At 41.3% G+C, this 19,250-nt stretch overlaps 1 protein-coding gene across 1 annotated transcript; it reads left to right on the forward strand.

Annotated features, from left to right (window-relative positions):
* The first annotated feature begins 4,975 nt into the window (after positions 1-4,975).
* LOC115395559 (beta-1,4-galactosyltransferase 4-like) lies at positions 4,976-17,362 on the forward strand. Its single transcript, XM_030101145.1, has 7 exons — positions 4,976-5,118; positions 5,277-5,750; positions 6,940-7,172; positions 13,247-13,434; positions 16,094-16,216; positions 16,307-16,411; positions 16,521-17,362. Exons 2-7 carry the CDS (start codon positions 5,489-5,491, stop codon positions 16,648-16,650), a joined length of 1,041 nt encoding a protein of 346 aa, XP_029957005.1. The 5' UTR covers positions 4,976-5,118; positions 5,277-5,488; the 3' UTR covers positions 16,651-17,362.
* The last annotated feature ends 1,888 nt before the right edge of the window (positions 17,363-19,250 follow it).

The following is a 19,250-nucleotide window of genomic DNA, read 5'->3' on the forward strand; positions in this document are numbered from 1 at the left end:
TAAAAGCTTCAGTCAGTGATAAAAATTCCATTGCATAGGGTGAGGAGGTGCTGTCAACATGAAGGTTAAAGTCTCCAAGGATTAAAACAGGTTCCAGCTTTATAATAGAGGATAAAAAGTCACTAAAATCCTTTAAGAAGGCAGCAGCAGAGCCAGGAGGACGGTAGACCACAACACAGTAGAGAGGGTGCAGGGTTCCCACCTTGACCATCTGGGATTCAAAAGAAGAGTAATCCTGTGAAGGAATCACTTTGCAAATATAATCCTCCTTGTGGACGAATGCCAACCCCCCTCCACCTCGATGGGGGCGTGGCTTCCCATGCACGGCAAATCCAGTGGGGCAGAGCTCGTTTAAATGTATAAACTCCTCTTCTTTCTGCCAAGTCTCCGTGATACACATTATATCCATGTTTTCCCTTGAGATGAGGTCGTTCAGGGAAAAGGATTTGTTCCCGATGGAACAGGCGTTCAGAAGACCGAGATGGATCGAGTGTGACGTCACGGAGGTTGGGTCCGACTAAGTTTCCTCACTTGTCGTTATATATTTTCCATGCTTATTGTTATATTATGCCTTTATACTTAAGTTACAGTGCTATTATTGTTTTTTCATTGTTTTATTCTAGACCACACGCACATATACCTATGTACTCCAACTTGGAATAAAGTGTTGTAAGGATCCCACTCTCCGAGCCCATTCTCTCTGACCGGAACACTGTTGAAGGAAGCAATCAGATCAGCAATATCCCCCAGAGTGTCCCACTCTATCACAAGTATATTACGCTCCCATGTAAGTTCCCCCACATATTTTATTGTTATTACCAATTTTATGTAGTACTTATCTTGTATCATTCAAATATCCAGAGAAGAAATGTAGTAAAAAATCGACCATTATACATGAGCATGTGTAATACATCTGGCCCTGTGGTTTCAAAGTCAGTATTTCAAAAAAATATTTCAAATAATTTCACAAAACGGACACAAGTGAACTGCTATAATGCACTTACTATAATGCACTGTCTTAAAAGACAGTTTATTTAACAAGTTGGTGACTGAAGACAGCAGCCGCAGAAACTCCCGGTATTTTATAATTCAGCTGATTGTTTTTTGTTTTTTGTTTTTTTCACTCTGCAGAGTGAAGTACAGTGAAGAACAGAGCAACAGCACACTCTGGTTTGAACACAGAACCGGCAGAGTGACAGTATCTGTCTTCAAGCAGCAGCCAGGACCAACCCAGAAAATCCCTCCTTACCTTTACTGAAGAGAATCTGCTCCCCAGAACTGTACTAGAGGTATATGAAATCCGTTTTATTTTCCCCCCAATTCCGTTTTATTTTTTCCCAAATTCCATTTTTTCCGTTTTAATATTTCTGAATTTGGTATTTTGTTTTTTATGCTCATTTTTACCATAAAAAAAGGTGTCTGGTAAGTGGAAATTAATAAATGTCCACAATTTAATAGGATATAACAGTCGATTTAATGTTTAAAGTCCTGCAACAAAGAAATACTTTTTAATTAGTCGCATGCGTCTTTGCGAGTCCAGTCCACAGTACGTTAACAGTATTTACAAAAAAGCTTTTCCCCTGAGGCATAAAAGTCCGTGTACTGTTCTGCTCTGTATTTAGTGCTTAGCGTGGAGTTTCATAACTTTTTTGAATGTGTGAGAGGGGAGGGAGCAGCTCGCTTGGACATCGTGTTGTTGCGTCACGTCTCGTCGTGGCTGGAACGCACGTTCACATATGTTTTCAATTGTATTTTGACGCAAAATCGCGGAAAACATTTGGCGTTGTGAACGCAGCTTTAGCATGTTAGCAGCGCTGTGGAAGTGACGTACACGTTGCAGCAGCTCGGGCGGTCCCCCCGGCATGTTTGCTTTGCACTGTAAGGTTCCATTTTCTCCCGAAAACTGAATTTCAGACCAGATTAGGATGAATTCCGCAATATTCCGCGTTTTATTCCAATTCCGTTTTTATTGGTCATTTCCGCGATTCCGTCCGCGATTCCGTTAACACGGATTTCATATGGCTCTACTGTACAAATTCAGTTCTGAGGCAAACAGGTATGAAAACTGTCACATCACATCAGTTCTGTATTGCCAACAACTGAGGACCATTTCAATGTTGTTGATCGCTTTTTCTTGGAAACGAACATATAGAAACGCCGACTGTGAGTATTTACATGATGAACAAGTCCATTTTGGCCCAGAGTTTAACACTGACATGTAAGTTAGCAGATCTACACTTCACACTTTACACTTCACAAGAATGTTGTCCATGTTGCCGATTCGATACTGTCCCAGCGCTCCCACAAAGCCAGAAAAAAAAAAATAATTGTAGAAATCCAGGCTCTTGTACGCAGAAGAACTGTTGATTAAACAACAGTAAATGTCAGCGTATTCCAGATTCTGGAGTTCTTGAGTCTCAGCCATGGATATGGGTCCTGCTGCAGCCTGAAATCCGTAGTTGTGTGTTACGTCAAGATTGTCCACTTGATCTGACAACACAACAATATCCCGACACTCCTTATCAGTCGACATTTTAAACATTAAAGAACACCGAACGTGCACTACTCTCTATGAATGACAGCGCGCATCACTGTTTGCTTTTTTTTTTTTTCCCCCCTTGTCCTGTTCGGCAGCTGGGGCGTGCAATATTGTATGATTGAAGCCTTTTACTGTCCGAACAGATTTTAATGTTAGCAGCAGGAAGAGATTGAATCTCCTGCTGCTGCTGCCTTTATTTGAAACTGGCATGGCTGCCGGACAGGACCAGGACGGAAACGCTCAGAGAGCAAGAGACAGAGAAAGAGAGATAAAGATAAAGAGAGGGGGAACGGGGTAAGGGGGGGACAGCAAAACATATATACAAATTCACAAAACAAAACAGCCTTGTCTGCACACCACATGCAACAGAGAACAATCACAAACCACAATGTAAACAGCACCAAAACACAGCTGACAACCAACACAGAGACCGACACCAAACCGAATCCGAACCAATTTTTTTTTTCCTTTTCTTCCCCCCACAAAAAAGTGGAAGAAACAAAAACTCCATGAAACAAACAAATGGACACACAAGGCCATAACAACAAAAGGAGGTGTTGAAGTTGAAAAACTCCTTAATGCACCTTTAAGGACTTGCAGGTGCTGTCAGATTAAGTGCTATTTTGTTTTCATGCAGTATGTTTTCATGTTTGATTCCCATCTGAGCCAGGGTGGGATGGGTATGTTTGGTTGGGTTTGATTTGAGTATGTTCTGTGTGGTTTTATTTATTTATTTTTCTTTTTTTTCCCTTTATTTTTAATTGCTTTTTTCTTTATTGTTCTTTTTTCTGTTTTTGTCTTTTTCCCCTCTTCGTTGAAAGAAAAAAAAATCTGGGGAATAAGAAAAGTGTATTGCACAACCACAACTTGTCAACCGATATATATTTTCAAATAAACATATTGAAAAAAAAAAAAAAAAAAAAAAGTTGCCTTTGCCTTTGTCATCACCAGGTTTTCATAAAAGTACATCATGCCAGGCTGGCAGTGTGTCATTTAAAAAGAACGACAACCAAACGAAAATATGCCAATAAAGGTACAGCTTCAAACCCGAATTCAGTTTTTTCAGCTAAAGTGTGACATTGTTGCATTTTAGTTCAGTTTTAGTTAGTGTTCCTATGCTGTCTTCATCTACTTTTAATTTTCACTGTGTAGTGTTATTTTAATCCTGTCAACATATACTGTATACATTTATATATTTATATCGAATTCTGACTGATACAAAAAACCTGCTCAAAATCACAGACACTCTAGATCTGTACCTGAAATGTCCATGAAATAAATGATTTGAGGAGCGAACTGCTGGGTGTTCATGCATGGTCCCCAATAGCAACAGACATGAACTGTTCTAGACAACACCACCCAGGCTTCATCTATTACTGTACATTTCAAGTCAAGTAGACTCTAATAGAGATAACTGAAGTCAGAAAACAATCACAGTGATCTTGATTTTGGTTATGGACGTTTGTTAAATTCGACAACCTCCCATCAAGGACTTGTGTGTTAACTGTTAAATCATACGTCTCCTGGTATCAGATCACCTAAACCACCTGCTCCTTTTAATGCACACTTCAGCACACACACATCCACTAACAGCACATCCAAATAAGTATAGGAATAGCAAGAGGCGGACTGGTGTTTGAAGAGTACCCTCTTCTGACAGCAGTATCCAAATCTTGCCTCTTTTAATGCATAGTGCAGGACACCAATAAGTAATTTATTATTTTTTTTTGCATATTTTGAAACTGATTTAATCTGTTCAATCCACAGACACATATGTGTGGTTGTACAAACGGTGTATGGTAATAATGAAGGGAATAGAAGTGGCGGTGCCTGGTGTCAATAATACAATGCAGCATTGTAGCACAAGTTAAAAATTTCACAGAAGTTCTAGTTCGATTCACAGTGCGCATCAGCTTGGCGTTAAAGAAATTTATACATGCTTTACAACAAGGATGTATGCACGTTTAAGTTTAAGATGTCTAATTCAGCTTATGTTCTTTTTCTGTTGGTAGAAGCGGCAGTGAAGATCATTGTGATTGAGAAAATGTGGATTAGGGGTGGGGTTAAGAAGAGTTTTTTCTTCTTCCCACTCCCTTTCAGGCAGCCTGATTTATTGTACAGGAGATTTATTTTTTTGTTTTCTGTTTTCGCCCATTTTGTTTTTTGTTTGAAAATGGCTTGTCCTGTGTGACTATGGCTACATTTTGCCTGAAATAAATAAATAAATAAATAAATACGAGGAAAACATTGCTTTGAATTTTACATTCAGTTGGCAGCATGACTTTATAATGTACAAAAGAAGGAAGTATTTCTTTTGATGGGTGGATCATGTTGTAAACCTCACAGTTGATGACACTATCAACAAAGCATGTGTTTACTGTGGATTTACGTTGATGAAATGAAGCACAGGAATGTTTCTCCGCCTTCGATGAACGCACATGCGCTTCCGTGACTGGAGAAAGACTTTCTGTCAGGCATAACAACACCCCACCTGCCCGTACATCTCAATTGGGAAAAAAAAACTAGACATTGCTGATGGAGACGACAGTTGTTCAAAGGGAATCTTTCTTCAATGACAGGTGAAATATTGGAATGATTTATTTGTTTGACAGTACATTTCTTGTTATCATCTATGTTAAAACTGTGGCAGTACACAGCTGCACAAATAAATTTCCACAGCCTGAATCTTGACTATTATGTACATTTTTGGTGGTAACTTCTCTCATTTTCTTCACAGCTGCTGGAGAGTTCAAAGTTTTGACTTGACTTCCTGACAGTGGATCATCAGGATTCAGTAAAGGAAATTCGCCACGAACTAGCTGCTTTTGAATTGTCCAGCAACATTAGATGACAGCTCAGTGAATCTCAGACGGCTGGTGTTTTTGCTGATGTGCCCAGAAAATTATCTTAAACAATAAGCAACAGCTTCTACTATAAAGTGGCACAGCCATGGGCTTCTGTTTATCTGCCTGCAAGATTTTGTGGAGAACAAAGTACTGTGTGCTGCCCGTTCTCTCACTGTTGGTCCTCGCATGGATAGCCACCTTTCCAGGTGAAACTGTGAGATCAGTCTTAGTTTCTTCTGCCACGACACAAACTCTTGTTAAAGGAGACGGTCTGGGGGATAAACTCCATTCAACGACAGGAGCGCGTGATGACCTAAATAATCCACCACAAAAGGTCGATTGCCCCAAGGTCTCTCCTCTGCTGCGTAAGTACACACTAAACGACAGGCTGGAGCCGATACATGCACTGTTGAAATACAACAACCCTGTAACTTTATTTTATCTATTTTCACACTGACTGCAAAGGGTCAAATCTGAGAGGCAAATTTGTTGATGCTCTTCTTTACAAGTTTTTTGTAGCAAAAAAAAAAAAAGAGTTGATGAGGTGAATTTTTGTTTTTGAGACAAGTACGATTTTGAGTTGTTCATCACCAGTGTGACTCAGCAGAAAATAATGTTTTTGTCACGGTGCGAGGATGGAAGGACCCACGCGCAAGCAGCGCAGGCAGAGTTGAGCTTGTTTATTAACAGGAATGCAGGGACACAGGAACACAAGGCAAGCTGAGGTGAGGTGCAGGCAGGGACACAGAAGCACGTGGACAAACCCACAACGCACCGACAAGGACAAATGAAGGGAAGCAGGATTAAATAGGGCAGACACAGGTGAGGCACATTAGGACAATAACTAGGCGGGTTACCAGGACCATGAACAGACAAGGAGGTGAGACAGGGCATGCAAAAATAGGTAAACAAAGCTAAAACCGGCCTAGAGCACCTCCACATGGCCGGAGGGGCACAGGGCGTAACAATTTTTCTTTGGGAGAAAACTAGCCTGAAATGTTGGAATTTTGGGGCAAAGTATTCATTCTGAGAGGAAAATTGGCTGTCATTTATTCTGGGTGGTTTTCAAAGCAGTCAGACTGTTAGTTTTGACAGTGGAGCCCTCGGTTTTTGAGAAACGCAAGATTTTCCCAAAGATCTCAAGATTTTCCGGCTCCATTATAACCGACAGCACAAGGAAACACCTTTTTTCTCTCATCAAATCAGACAAATATCATCCAATTTTCCCTACATATTTTACATCATATTGTTTGGAAGGACCTTGTGATGCACATGTGCTCGGTTTGTTGATAGGAGTCACATTTTAGCCACACTCGCCACTTGCTCGAGATGCTTTCAAAAAGGAATTTTTTTCCATTATAGTGTTTGAGGGCAGGAGCGCGACAAGATTTCAGAACTCAAACTTTGACGGCTAAGAAAGTCCGAACAATGTGACTTAATACAAAGTTGTTCTCTATTTTTGTAGATCAGCTTCTCCTCTGTCATCTCCTGGTATTACAATATAGAACGTTCCTAATTATATTTTGATCAAAACTGTAAATAACTCTTCCACAGAGGGAGCCAAGAACCTGTCCTTTGATTCCTCTCTGACTCTGAACGATGTGGTGACTGAAAATGAAAAAGTGAGAGAGGGCGAGTACGAGCCCCCGGACTGTGCAGCGAGGCAGAGCGTGGCGATCCTCATCCCATTTCGCAAGCGGGAAAGACATCTCGTCTACTTCCTGCATCACTTGCACCCATTTCTGCAGAGGCAGCAACTACACTACGCCATTTATGTCATCAATCAGGTATTTTCCACATCACACACTGATGTTGAATGAAATCCGCTGAAATATACTTTAGTGGTTGATCTTTCTGGTGTTTCTTTGCTTTCATTTTTTCTTATATGAAAAAAATGTAAATATTGCCGTCAGTACAATGTTTTCATCATTGTCATTCTAATTATTAGAAAGATTGCCGCTCAAAGTAATTGTGTGTAATGCAAATATATTCAATTCATCTTTATTTATACAGCGTCAGTTACAACACAGTCATCTCTAAACCCACCAGATCCACATGTGTACATGTGCGAGGTGCTTGGTGACTACACAGTCATGAAACTGAGGTGTGTTGAAGCAGTAAGAGAGCTAAATCATGCTAGGGCGGGGCTTTCACAGAACAGGTTTGGGAACAGGTTTTGTTTTTCAATGTTTCTCTGCTTCACCACACCGGAGTCTCTTGTTGATGCCATCTTCAATCTTGGAAAAGGCCCAATAATGAGTTCCTCATTGCAATCAGCTGGGTTGCAACTGAGAGAGACCTAAAACATGCAGGAGGCCGGCCTTCGAGGACCGGAGTTTCAGGTTCAGGTTCAGGTTACTTTATTAATACTCAAAGGTAGACTTGTTCTGCAGTGGGATGACATTTACACATATTTATACACAGTTATAAGTGCCAACCAGAACACAAAAGGTACCCCAAGGCTCCACCAATCAGGACACGACAAGGGAGAGAAACGTCAACAAAATACATACATCAAAAAATACTAATAAATAACCCAAATAAAATCCTCAGGATGAAAACCAAGATAAAACAAGTTTAAAACCAAGATAAAAAAGTAAATAAATAAACAAATAATACCTCTGCAGTCTAATTGTGCGAAATTATGTGAAAAATCTCTAGCAGCTTGTTCAGTTGTATGAAAGCAGCAGGAACAAAGCTGTTTCTGTAATGTTTTGTTCTACCTTTAGGGACTAGAAACCTCCGCCCAGAGGGAAGAAGCTGGAACTCGCTCTGTACAGGGTGGGAGTCATCATTTAAAATAGTGCTGTTTGGTATACAGGGATGCCGGAGAAAGCTGTGACTCGCCACAAAATCGCACCGCGCTAGGCGCTCGAGTGTTATCGCTGGTACAAATATGCAAAACAAAACATCCTGCAGAAACATCACAGCCCTCCTCATCGCCGTCTCCTGCACAGCAGCAGTGGGCAGGATTCTTCTGTTTGTCCCACAGTCCTGTGTGCACCCGGCTGTCTGCCTCTCTCTCTGTCTGTGTGTGTGTGTGCGTTTGTGTGTGTGTGTGCGCACGTATGCGCATGCTGATCGATGGTGTGGTTTTTGTTCTTTTTCTGTTTTTGTAACTGTTTTTACTGTTCAGCACTTTGCGTTGTTTTTATGAATATGAAAAGTGCTTTAACACATAAAGACTGAGATTGAGACGGCTCCGACTGCCACCGTCGCTGCTCTGTATCTGGCATGGGGAAGTCAGCGTCGGCTGCGGCCGAGGCGCCAGCATCGCTTCTGGATGCATGCTACCCTACGGAGGCGGTATGAGCTCAGTGAGTTCCACCGTCTTCTACAGGAGCTGCGCCCAGATGACGGCCGGTTCCTGCACTACTTCAGGCTGACGCCCGGTTTCCACCAGAAGCGGTGAACAAATGAAATCGCGCACACTGCTTGCCGCTCGCCGCTCGCCTTGGCATCACGCCAACTGTTTTGGTGGTCGGAGCCCTGCTGCCCTACGTCAGCACGTCCGTGATGACCACCACACTGATAGGCTGTCCTCGCGCCAATTCGCTTGAAAAGTTCAATTATTTCAACTCGAGCGACAAGTGTCGAACGATGAAGCGGCGGGCGGCGGCAAGTGGCAGCGGAAGTCGACGGGCGAGCAAATTTTTCACTGGAAACGCTCGCCGCTGGCCACCCGCCGCGTCATCGGTTGCTGCTCGTCGCCCGCCGCGACAATTGATTGAGCGACAATTGTGTCATTACATTGACTTTGTATGGAATGTCATCGCGTGAAAAATTCATGTCAAGTCCAGTGGAAACACGGGGTGAGGCATTTCTCGTCTTCAGAGATTTGTGACCAAACCATGACACCAAGGAAAATGATCAAACAGATTCAATAAAAGCACGATAAAACACACACCCACAAATAAAAGTCTGACATGTGACCCATTAGACTCCACTGTTTGAGAAGCATGTTTAGCAGAGTGAGTGTCGCATCCTCCCCTCCTCTGAAAGGCCTATTTGCAAATTGCATAGGATCCAAAATACGTTCCGACTGCTTTAAAATCTCACACCGCACCAGTTTTTCAAAAGTTTTCATTAAAACCGAGGTCAGAGCTACTGGTCTGAAATCAACAATAGTTTTAGGGCAGTTGGATTTAGGGACAGGGACAACTACAGCATCTTTATATCCATTTATATCCAGATGATAGGTGCATGTTGTGTCTGTAGTGACTTATTATAGATATAATGGAACACAGGACTCAGTTCAGTAGCACACGATTTCACTAAACGACTACAGATATTATCAGGACCATTTTGGGGTTTTTTTAGAGAGCAGAAGGCCTTTTTGACCCCCTCAAGGTCAATGTTAAAGTGCTGAGTGTTCTTAAGTTTATATCTACGTTCCTTAATTTCTTTCTAAAATCAAAAGCATTAAAACAACAGTAAAAACCATTAAAAGCATTAGCAAGATCAGAATCTGAGTTGACACCATCTACAGTGATACGAGTGCAGCTCTCTGGGTTCTGGAGGCCTGCGATAGTTTTCATGCTCTCCCAGGCTGAACCCAGTTTGTTTGCAGGCATTTTCCTCTCCAAATCTCATTTATAATTTTGTTTTGCTTATAAAATTGTAGTCTTTAGCGTCTTTGTGGCTGAATACAGATGAGATGCAGATCCATAACAAAGATCTAGTGCCTTGTCCTGTCTGGTTGGGCAGGTGACATACTGATAAAAGGCTTTTAATGTCTTTTAGAGAGAAACATGATTAAAATCACCTAAAATAAATTTAGGTGCATCAGGTGAGATCGACTCGAGTTTCTGCACAACTTCAAAGATGGTTCTGGAGGCAGAGGCAGGATCAACTTTCGGATGGATATACACCGTTGTTATAAAAAGTTAAGATATGCATGATAGTGTTTCCTAATTCTGGCCCTCAGATTTCCCGGCCAACATTTTTTACATGCTTCCAACACATTCTGCAGAGCTTGATGACAAGCAGATCATTGAAATCAGGTGTGCGGGAAGACGGACACATCTAAAACATGCTGGACAGGAAGGCCTGAGGGCCGTAATTGGGAACTGCCAGTTAGACATTGCAATGAGGCGACCTTTGTCCTTAACTGGATTTTTTCTGGAATTTAGCAAGCTTTTCACGGGTTTTACCACTTAGAAACTTAAAAAAGTCAGCTTGATAAGTTTAGTGATGATGAAAAATCAGTGGCGGATTGTGCATTTCACACTAAGGCCTTCAGAACAGATCCGCCTGAACCAATACACCTCTCAATAGCTATGTTATGTCTATAATAACCATCTTACTGTACAGACATGTATATAAAGAGCTGTTGCACAGCAGATAGATACTTGTGTAGTAGGAGTGTAACGGTATTTGTATTCGTCCCGTACCGTCACGGTACGGGGGTCACGGTTCGGCACACACAATCACAAGACGAATACACCAGTGAGTAAAAAAAAAAAAAAAAAAAAATTCCAACCTTAGATGGCGGTAATGAGCCTAAAAGCTGCCGGCAACCACCATTATCACAGAAGAAGAAGAAGTAGAACAAGCAGGTCCAAACATGAACAAACAAAGAAGAAAGTGCAAGCGGAATGAGAGCTGCAGCGTGTGGCGGAGCGGATTAAACGGGAGAGTATTTGTTCCGCGTGCGTTCCCTCATGCGGAGTGATGTGTGACACGCCAGTAAACGGGAAGCAGCACAGTCAAAAAACCAGCAGAGAACGCCACGGTGGTGGAAAAACACTTTTTTAATACAAAACCCCGACATAAAAAACATTGGAGAGGTGAGATGGAACCAAATCGCGCAACAGCGAGTTGTATAAAGAGCTCTATAGCAGAATACCAGCGATCGCCGGCTGGTGTTATGGATTAACTGGTTCCCGTGTTAACGAATGACAGCGGAGGTCTGTGTAAACACAGGCTGATTACAGCAGTTGTTAAAGTAAGACTCACAAAAGACTTTAAACGTATACACTCACTGTAACTGTCGATAACCGACGTTCGACAGAACGACTAGATGTTTCAGTCATTATTGGTCACAAGTTAACACGGGCACCAGTTAATTCGAAACATCGGCATGCGGCGCAGAGCTCACACCGAGACGTGCTGCTCCGCACGGCGGTGCTGCGGTCAGGGGAGCAGCCGCTCCTTCAGCAGCATATCATGGAGATTTTGGGACATTATTTGAGCAGATATCAGCAGATAAAAACTCTCTGCTTTGCGCTGAGGACTGCTGCTGCAGAGAGGAAGACCAGCAAGTTCCTCGTGAGACTTTGTGCGCATGGATGCTTTGTATGCTGTACATGAATACACTCGCGTTTAATACTATTGTTTACAATCGGATTGAAAAAACACCATGCAAACTGGGCCAATAATGTGTCGCATGGGAAAGCTTAGGAAAAATGTTCTGGTACATTTGTGAGCTTTTTTTACTTTTTCCCCACTGTACCGATAAACGTACCGAACCGTGACCCTTACACCGAGGTACGTACCATACCGTGGCTTTTGTGTACCTTACACCCCTATTGTGTAGCCAGAATAAATGCCTTTCCTAAAGTGCACAAGTCTCCTACTACATCTGTGCACATGCAATAATCATCAACAACTTAATAAAATGGCATTATTTAGGAAATTAGCAACATTTACTCACCAAAATCCTGATTACCACCCTATTTTTTCCAGAAGACATGACCGCTGCGCCATCAAAACACTACGCCATAATTTTATCCTGACCATAGATTGTAAATAAATGGATAGACCTTTCGTGTCGTCACCCACTGCGTTCCCAACCGCCGTTCTGAAGACTTCAGTGAGTCCGGCAGGACGTCTCCACATTGAATATTTGAAACCGGATGTCAATGTGATTGGTCTAGCCCATCACGTGACCGCATCACGTGGACAGAGGAGGCGCTGTGATAGGGCGATTTATGCAAACCTTTAACTCCTAGTATAAAATCAATGGATGATTTATGTGAAAATCAGAGTCTGGTGAAGCAGCACGATTATAGAAACCAGTGATAGAGACCAAAACATGTTCTGAAAATGGGCACTTTATATGTTTATTTTCATGATGACCTATATAGGGCTACAGGTAAATTTTACAAGACATGGCAGCCATTTTTAATTTATATGCAAACAGTAAAGCTGTGAAATATTCCAGTGTTTTCTTGGTAAGAGGACTGTATGTGCAATTTTTTGTGTGTGTGTGTGTGTGTGTGTGTGTGTGTTTTTTTGTTTTGTTTTCTGTCATTATCATATTTGTTATTTTAATTTAAAATGTTGTTTTCTAATGGGCTAATTTGAAGGAGTAGGTGGGATGTACATATTTCTGCACATACTGTATGTATTGTTCATGTTGTATAATTGAAAAGAATGGAAAATAAAATTTAAAAAAAAGTCCTGAAACTTGTGTTTGAGACCACCAGTGCCTCCAAAATTATTTCTAGGTATGGATGTGTGTGCATTTTCTTTCTTTCCTTTTTTTTTTTTTTTTTTTTAACATATCCACCCATCTACTGTGCTGCTTTAGTGGAGATGTTCCAGCTGACTATTTGTGGATACACACTGAACAGGTCACCAATCCATCACAGGGCAAACACACAGTTGAACAACCGCACACATCTACGGACAAACTTATAGTCACCTTAATTATCCTGAAGCGTATGTTTTAAGCTTGCGAAATGCAACTGAATTACAAGGAGACAACCCGAGAACACAGAGGGAGAACATGCAAACTCGACTTAAAGAGGCTCAGCCTTCCCACTATGAGTCTAGAGTTCTAAGCATTTCATCATGATGTGGCCCTGTTCTAAAACTGAATGGAAATGTTTGGTGTTGTTGTTTTCTTCTTCCATAGGCTGGCAATGTAACCTTTAACCGCGCCAAGTTACTAAACGTTGGATACTTGGAGGCGTTGAAGGACTACAGTTGGGACTGCTTCATACTCCATGATGTGGACCTTATTCCAGAAAATGATCATAACTTGTACGTCTGCGAGGACCAGCCCAAACACTTGATGCTTGCCCGGAACTCATCAAGATATAAGTAAGTACACGACTAATGCTTATATCCTGGAAGTCTGATTAAATTTCACACTTCTTTAGTGAATAAACACATGGCATTCCCCTGAGGCCTCACATCACTTTGAAAGATCTGAAGGAAAACGTTATATAATGACCAAGTTTTCTTTCACCTGTACCTCAGAAAACATGTTTCCTTTCACAATGAAATTCTTTATTAGCTGTCTCCACAAAATGTCAACATTAAAATAGCAAATCAAGGAACATGTAGAAAACGTTTTTTAAAAAAACTACATGCAATATGAAAACAGGACAAAAGGAAGGTATCAGCATTTTATTGGTGACATCCCTCTTTGAAAGATCTGAAGAAAAACATTTTATATATATATATATATATATATATATATATATATATATATATATATATATATATATATATATACACATACATATATATGTATGTGTGTGTGTATATATACACATACATACATACATACATATATATATGTGTGTGTGTGTGTGTGTGTGTGTGTGTGTGTGTGTGTATATATATATATATATATATATATATATATATATATATATATATATATATATATATATATATATATATATATATATATATATATATATATATATATATATATATATATATACTTGTCCAAGTTTAAGTTCCTAGCCAGCAAGCTGCAATATCTCTCAAAATGGCTTAAACCTAACTGTCTAGATGACCCATTGCTGGATGTAGAGCAAGCATTATGTGAGGATTTAGTCATCTCTGACTTGCCATTCATCAGTTCCACCATCAAATCCCATCGGTGCTGATCCCGCTCACATCCATCTGGAACAACCCTGACATCCTGCAAAACAAAAAGATGATAAACTTCACTCAGTGGAGAAATAAAGGAATTAGACAGAACATATAATTGAAAATGGCGACTTTCTATCATTTAGTACTCTCACCTCACAATATGGAATCAGCAGCACAACATTTTTAGAATATCATTACCTTAAATCTAGTATAGGTAAAAAATATACTTTCAACCAATTGTACTGGCAACTACCTCTCAGGGTTGATGAATTCTTAAACCTTCATTCATCAAAGTTGCTATTGAAGATATATAGAATATTATAGGTAGAAGATAAAATCTTCCTTCCGACTTTAAAATGGGAAGCTGATTTATCCAATAACTTTGATCAGAATGGATGGTCACTCACAGATAGGTTTAAATACCTTTAAAATGACAAAGAACTCAAATATACAACTAATACAATTCCAAATTCTGCATAGAATTCATTATACAGGACAAAGGATGTTCAAGATGGGTCTGTTACAATCTGGTATCTGCTCATATTGCAATGATAACATGACTGACAGCTACCTCCATACTTTGTGTTTCTACACACCAGTGCAGAGGTTTTGGCTTCAGGTGTGTGAAGACCTGTCAACATGGTAATTACATGCAATATTCTTGCACCTCCCAAACTGTGCCTATCAGGTGATTTGGGTGAAATTAAACATGTCAATAACCTCTATCTACATGGTTCTCACTATCTTGTGCATCGCAAAGAAAACTATCCTTGTAAATTGGGAATCCAGAAATTTAAGCAATAGGCAGTTTAAGAATCTTTTATTAGATCAAATTAGCTTGGAGACAATGTTTGTCTGTTCAAAGGATCAATCGGCTGAATCTGGTTCTCTCCGGTCCCCTGTCATCAGCTCCATCACTTAATGTAAGGGGAAGACAGAGGCCTCGCCACTTTGGGGGTCAGTTGAGGTGGGGGGGTTCTAGGGTATAGGGTGGGTGGGAGGGGGGCGGGGGAGCGGGGGGAAAGCTCTTGGGCTCTCGGCTCCTCGGCTCTGCCTGCCCCAGGCCTCGGGTGCCTGGGGGCGGCTGACTCCTGCCAGTCTTGGCTCCCTGGGGCCTGGGCCGGCCGCCGGGATTCCCAGCCCGGGCTTTCCTCTGCCCTCTTCTGGACCGGCACGTGGGCGTCTGCCTGGGGGAGTGGCTCGGATCTGGGCTCTGGAATGGCCGCCGGTTATCTGCGCGCTGGGGGCCTGTCTGGCCTGCTTCTGGTCTTCTCAGGGTCAGAGGTAACATTTGCATGATCACGCTGATCTTTAATCACTCTTCACATTCTACCTGTGGACTCAGTTTCCTTGTTTTCTTGTCGTGGGTTGGACTAATGGTGATCTGTAGCAGGCCTCTCCTGATCCCCTGGTGTAATTTCATACTTGAATCCTCAGTTTGCATGCCCCAGTTCACTACTAGCTATATTCTTCAACAAAAGTCCATAAGATGTCCTCTGTCATATCTTTATGTAGGTGCAGTAGCCGATTGTGTGGAGTAAAAAAAAAAAAAAAAAAAAAAAAGATTGCCGTCTCTTCATCCCCTTTTTTTTGTTGTTGGCTTGTTTGTTCACTTGTTTGTTTCTTTCACTTTCTGTTTTTTTCACTTTTCTGTCCCTCTGTCAGGTCCATCAATATTTTGTATTAGTACTCCAAATAGATAAATTTAAAAAAACACGTTAACAAGAGGAGCTTTACAATTATAAGCTCCTCTTCGAAAAGCAAATCTGTCGAGCACATAACAGAAGTCAGACTCCCATTCTGCTGCTTCCATGCTGTACAGGACAGGTTTAAAAAAAAGAATATTAATTTGTCTGTCTGGTTGCTCTGTAAGGTTGATGTCCCCAGGTAACTTTGGAGGAGTCACAGCTTTGACCAGAGAACAGTTTTTTCAAGTGAACGGATTCTCCAACTCATACTGGGGTTGGGGCTGCGAGGATGATGAGCTTTATGTCAGGTGAGACACGGTTGTAGTACAAATAAAAAAAAAAAACCTTAATGTTGTAGATGTTTCTAAATTTTTCTTTGTTAATGACGTCTTACTTAGAGTTAAGCTGCAAAAGATGACGATTGTGCGGCCTCCTGAAGATGTAGCCCGATATACCATGCTGTTTCATACCCGGGATAAGGGCAATGAAATTAACGAAGACAGGTCAGTTGAAGTCAAGATAGGAATAACATAATACTGTCTGTCAGAGTGTTGCAGGATAACTGATAAACATGTTCTGATTTGTGATGTAAATTTCATGTTTTCTTTCCAGGGGAAAGCTGTTAAGGCAAACACCGCAGATTTGGAGGAAGGATGGACTGAACAGCTGCTCCTATAAGACTCTGTCAATAGACAGACTTCCTCTTTATGTGAACGTTACTGTGGACATTGGTAAACCGTAGAGTTCACATCTGAAACTGAAAAATCTTGCTGTGGCCAAAAAAACCTCAGTTCCACATACAAAGTCAAGTTCTTTCCACTGAGTTCAGAAAAAGGTACAAAACCTGTGCTAATATGTTAATACAGATGGAAACCGGAGGAAACCCCCACACACAGGAAGAACATGCAAACTCCACTGTTACGACTGTGGTCGTCTGTTGTGTGTGTGTGTGTGTGTGTGTGTGTGTGTGTGTGTGTGTGTGTGTATCTGCGTAGTTTTTCCTTGCTGTGTCTGTATTCTGTTTCCCACCATTTCTGCATGGAAATGGCTCTGTGCCGTACCAGAGAGGGGACTGGCTGATTGGGAGGAGACCGAGGACTGCTGGCATTACCAGATGCCAGAGACTCAGAGGGGTGGGCCATCCTTTACTGCATGCAAGCAGCTACAACTGCACAGTGCAGAGCTCTGTGTGTCTTTGGATTAGAGAGTGAGATATTGGAGTTTGTTGTTACCTTTGGGTTTAATTGTTTTCTCATATTTATGTTAGTCAGGGAGGCCAGACTGTGTGATTCTGTTCTTGTTTTTTTTTTTGCTAGGTAAGTTTTGGGCACGTAAGAATAGTGTGGATTTTTGGGTTGTTTAGTTTCACTCACTTTCACTTTAATTGCTCCTTGTTTAATCATTTATATTGTAAATAAAATATTCCCTTTGTTATCTTTCAAAACGTTTTGGTGTGACTGTGTTGCTGGAGTGGAGGATGGCATTTCATGGTGCTTCCCGGTCGCTCCTTGGCTTTGGGGTAACACCACACATGCAGACCCATCTGTCCCTGAAGTCTCTATTTCCAGTTCAATTTTGCTTTATTCATATCACGTCAATGACAATATAGTAATTTCTCGGCACTTTTCAAGAGAAAAACCAACAATTCAACATAAGAAACCCGAAATGACTGTGGAAGGGAAAAACTTCCTTTTTAAAAGCAAGAAACCTGTGCAGAGCCAGGCTCAGAGGTGGTGGCTTTCTGCTGTTCCGGTTGGAGGGAGGGGATAGAATGAGAGAAAGGATAGGAATGACTCAGCATTGCTCCACTCGCTGCAAGTAGATCAAGACAGGAGGCTTCAGCTCAAGAACCTCAGGGATTTGATTTGAATTTGAAAAGCCTTCGTGAAAGCTTTTATTTCAAACGTAAAAAAAATACTAAATGAATAATCAAAGAAAAAGAAAAAAACAGATCATTCAATTACATATACGAGGGTGTACCCAAATGAAACCGGAATTTGGTTGTAACTTTTTATTTCTTACATTTCAAAATAAAACACCACGGTCAGGGGTAGACATTAAGGGAGATTTACTACTGGCCAGTGGATTTTGATGTTCACTGGCCCCGACACGCACGCTAAGCGTGCATCCTCTATACAGGCAACTTGACATGACACTGTTGTAACCATTGTAACTGAACCACTGGAAATTGTCATGCATCAGTAATGAAAACTCATTTGTTTCAATCAATGCCATTTTTTTTAGTACTGCTACAGTAGAACAGTATGTGCACTCAGAGGTACCACCCACTTGACTTAAATTTTTTTTTTAAAACAATACTTTTTATGGCTTGTGCTCAGTGTGAATGGCACTATGAAAATGTAATTAAAATACATCTATGATATTCTAATATCATAGGTAATCTTGATCCATACTGCTGCAGCTTATACAGAGGACAGGACAGGCTGATATAGAGACTGAAGTGTATGATAAACTGTTAAGCTCAGATGCTGAAAGCGCCGATCTAAAAGATCACTGCGTCACAAACGCCACGCGCTGTGTGCATGCAAATCTGCACCATCATATGACCATAGTACCCGAACAATGTGTTATGATACATCCCCCCAACCCCCACGGCTGGTGTGGCACCCTGGACATTCAGTTTGTTATTTTGATGTCCAGATTTGTAGTTTTGTTGATTGTCTTGCCCCCCCACTTTTATTTTATTGCAATTGATGTCATTGTAAGCCTTGTGTCACTGCTCACCTGCTTGCTGTGGATCTCGGGCAATACTCAAATCTGCCAGTAGGAGGCAGCATGAGTATTCTTAGAGGAAAGTGGTGCTGTTGCTCAAACCCACAAAGAAGCCAGAACAGGAGCGGACTCGGGACAGAGAGCAGCATATATGTTCCAAACATTTATTGTTTGTATTGCGTTTGCAGGTGAGTTAAGTGCACAAGTGCCATAGATATGTTTTGAGGAAGTCTACCCTTGCTTCACAGTGTTGTGTGTTATGTAGTTAATGTGTTTGAGATCAGTAGAGGGAGACTATCACTAGCATCAAGTGCTGATCTGGCCATGTGTTATGTGTTTTCATGTTATGCTTTGTAGTATTATTGTTTAGTTTTGCATTATTTGTGTTAGAAAACTGAAAAAACCCACAAAGAAGCCAGAACAGGAGCGGACTCGGGGCAGAGAGCAGCATATATGTTCCAAACATTTATTGTTTGTATTGCGTTTGCAGAGCCCCTGTATAAAAATAAATTCCATTGGCACGTGGACATCCGGTGTCATCCTTGTGCACGTGCAACACTAGCGTGTGCGAACCCAACTTCATCGCACTCAGCTTCACTCACACAGACA

The sequence above is a fragment of the Salarias fasciatus genome, chromosome 10 (genome assembly GCF_902148845.1).
Source record: "Salarias fasciatus chromosome 10, fSalaFa1.1, whole genome shotgun sequence".
NCBI classification, from domain to species: Eukaryota; Metazoa; Chordata; class Actinopteri; order Blenniiformes; family Blenniidae; genus Salarias; species Salarias fasciatus.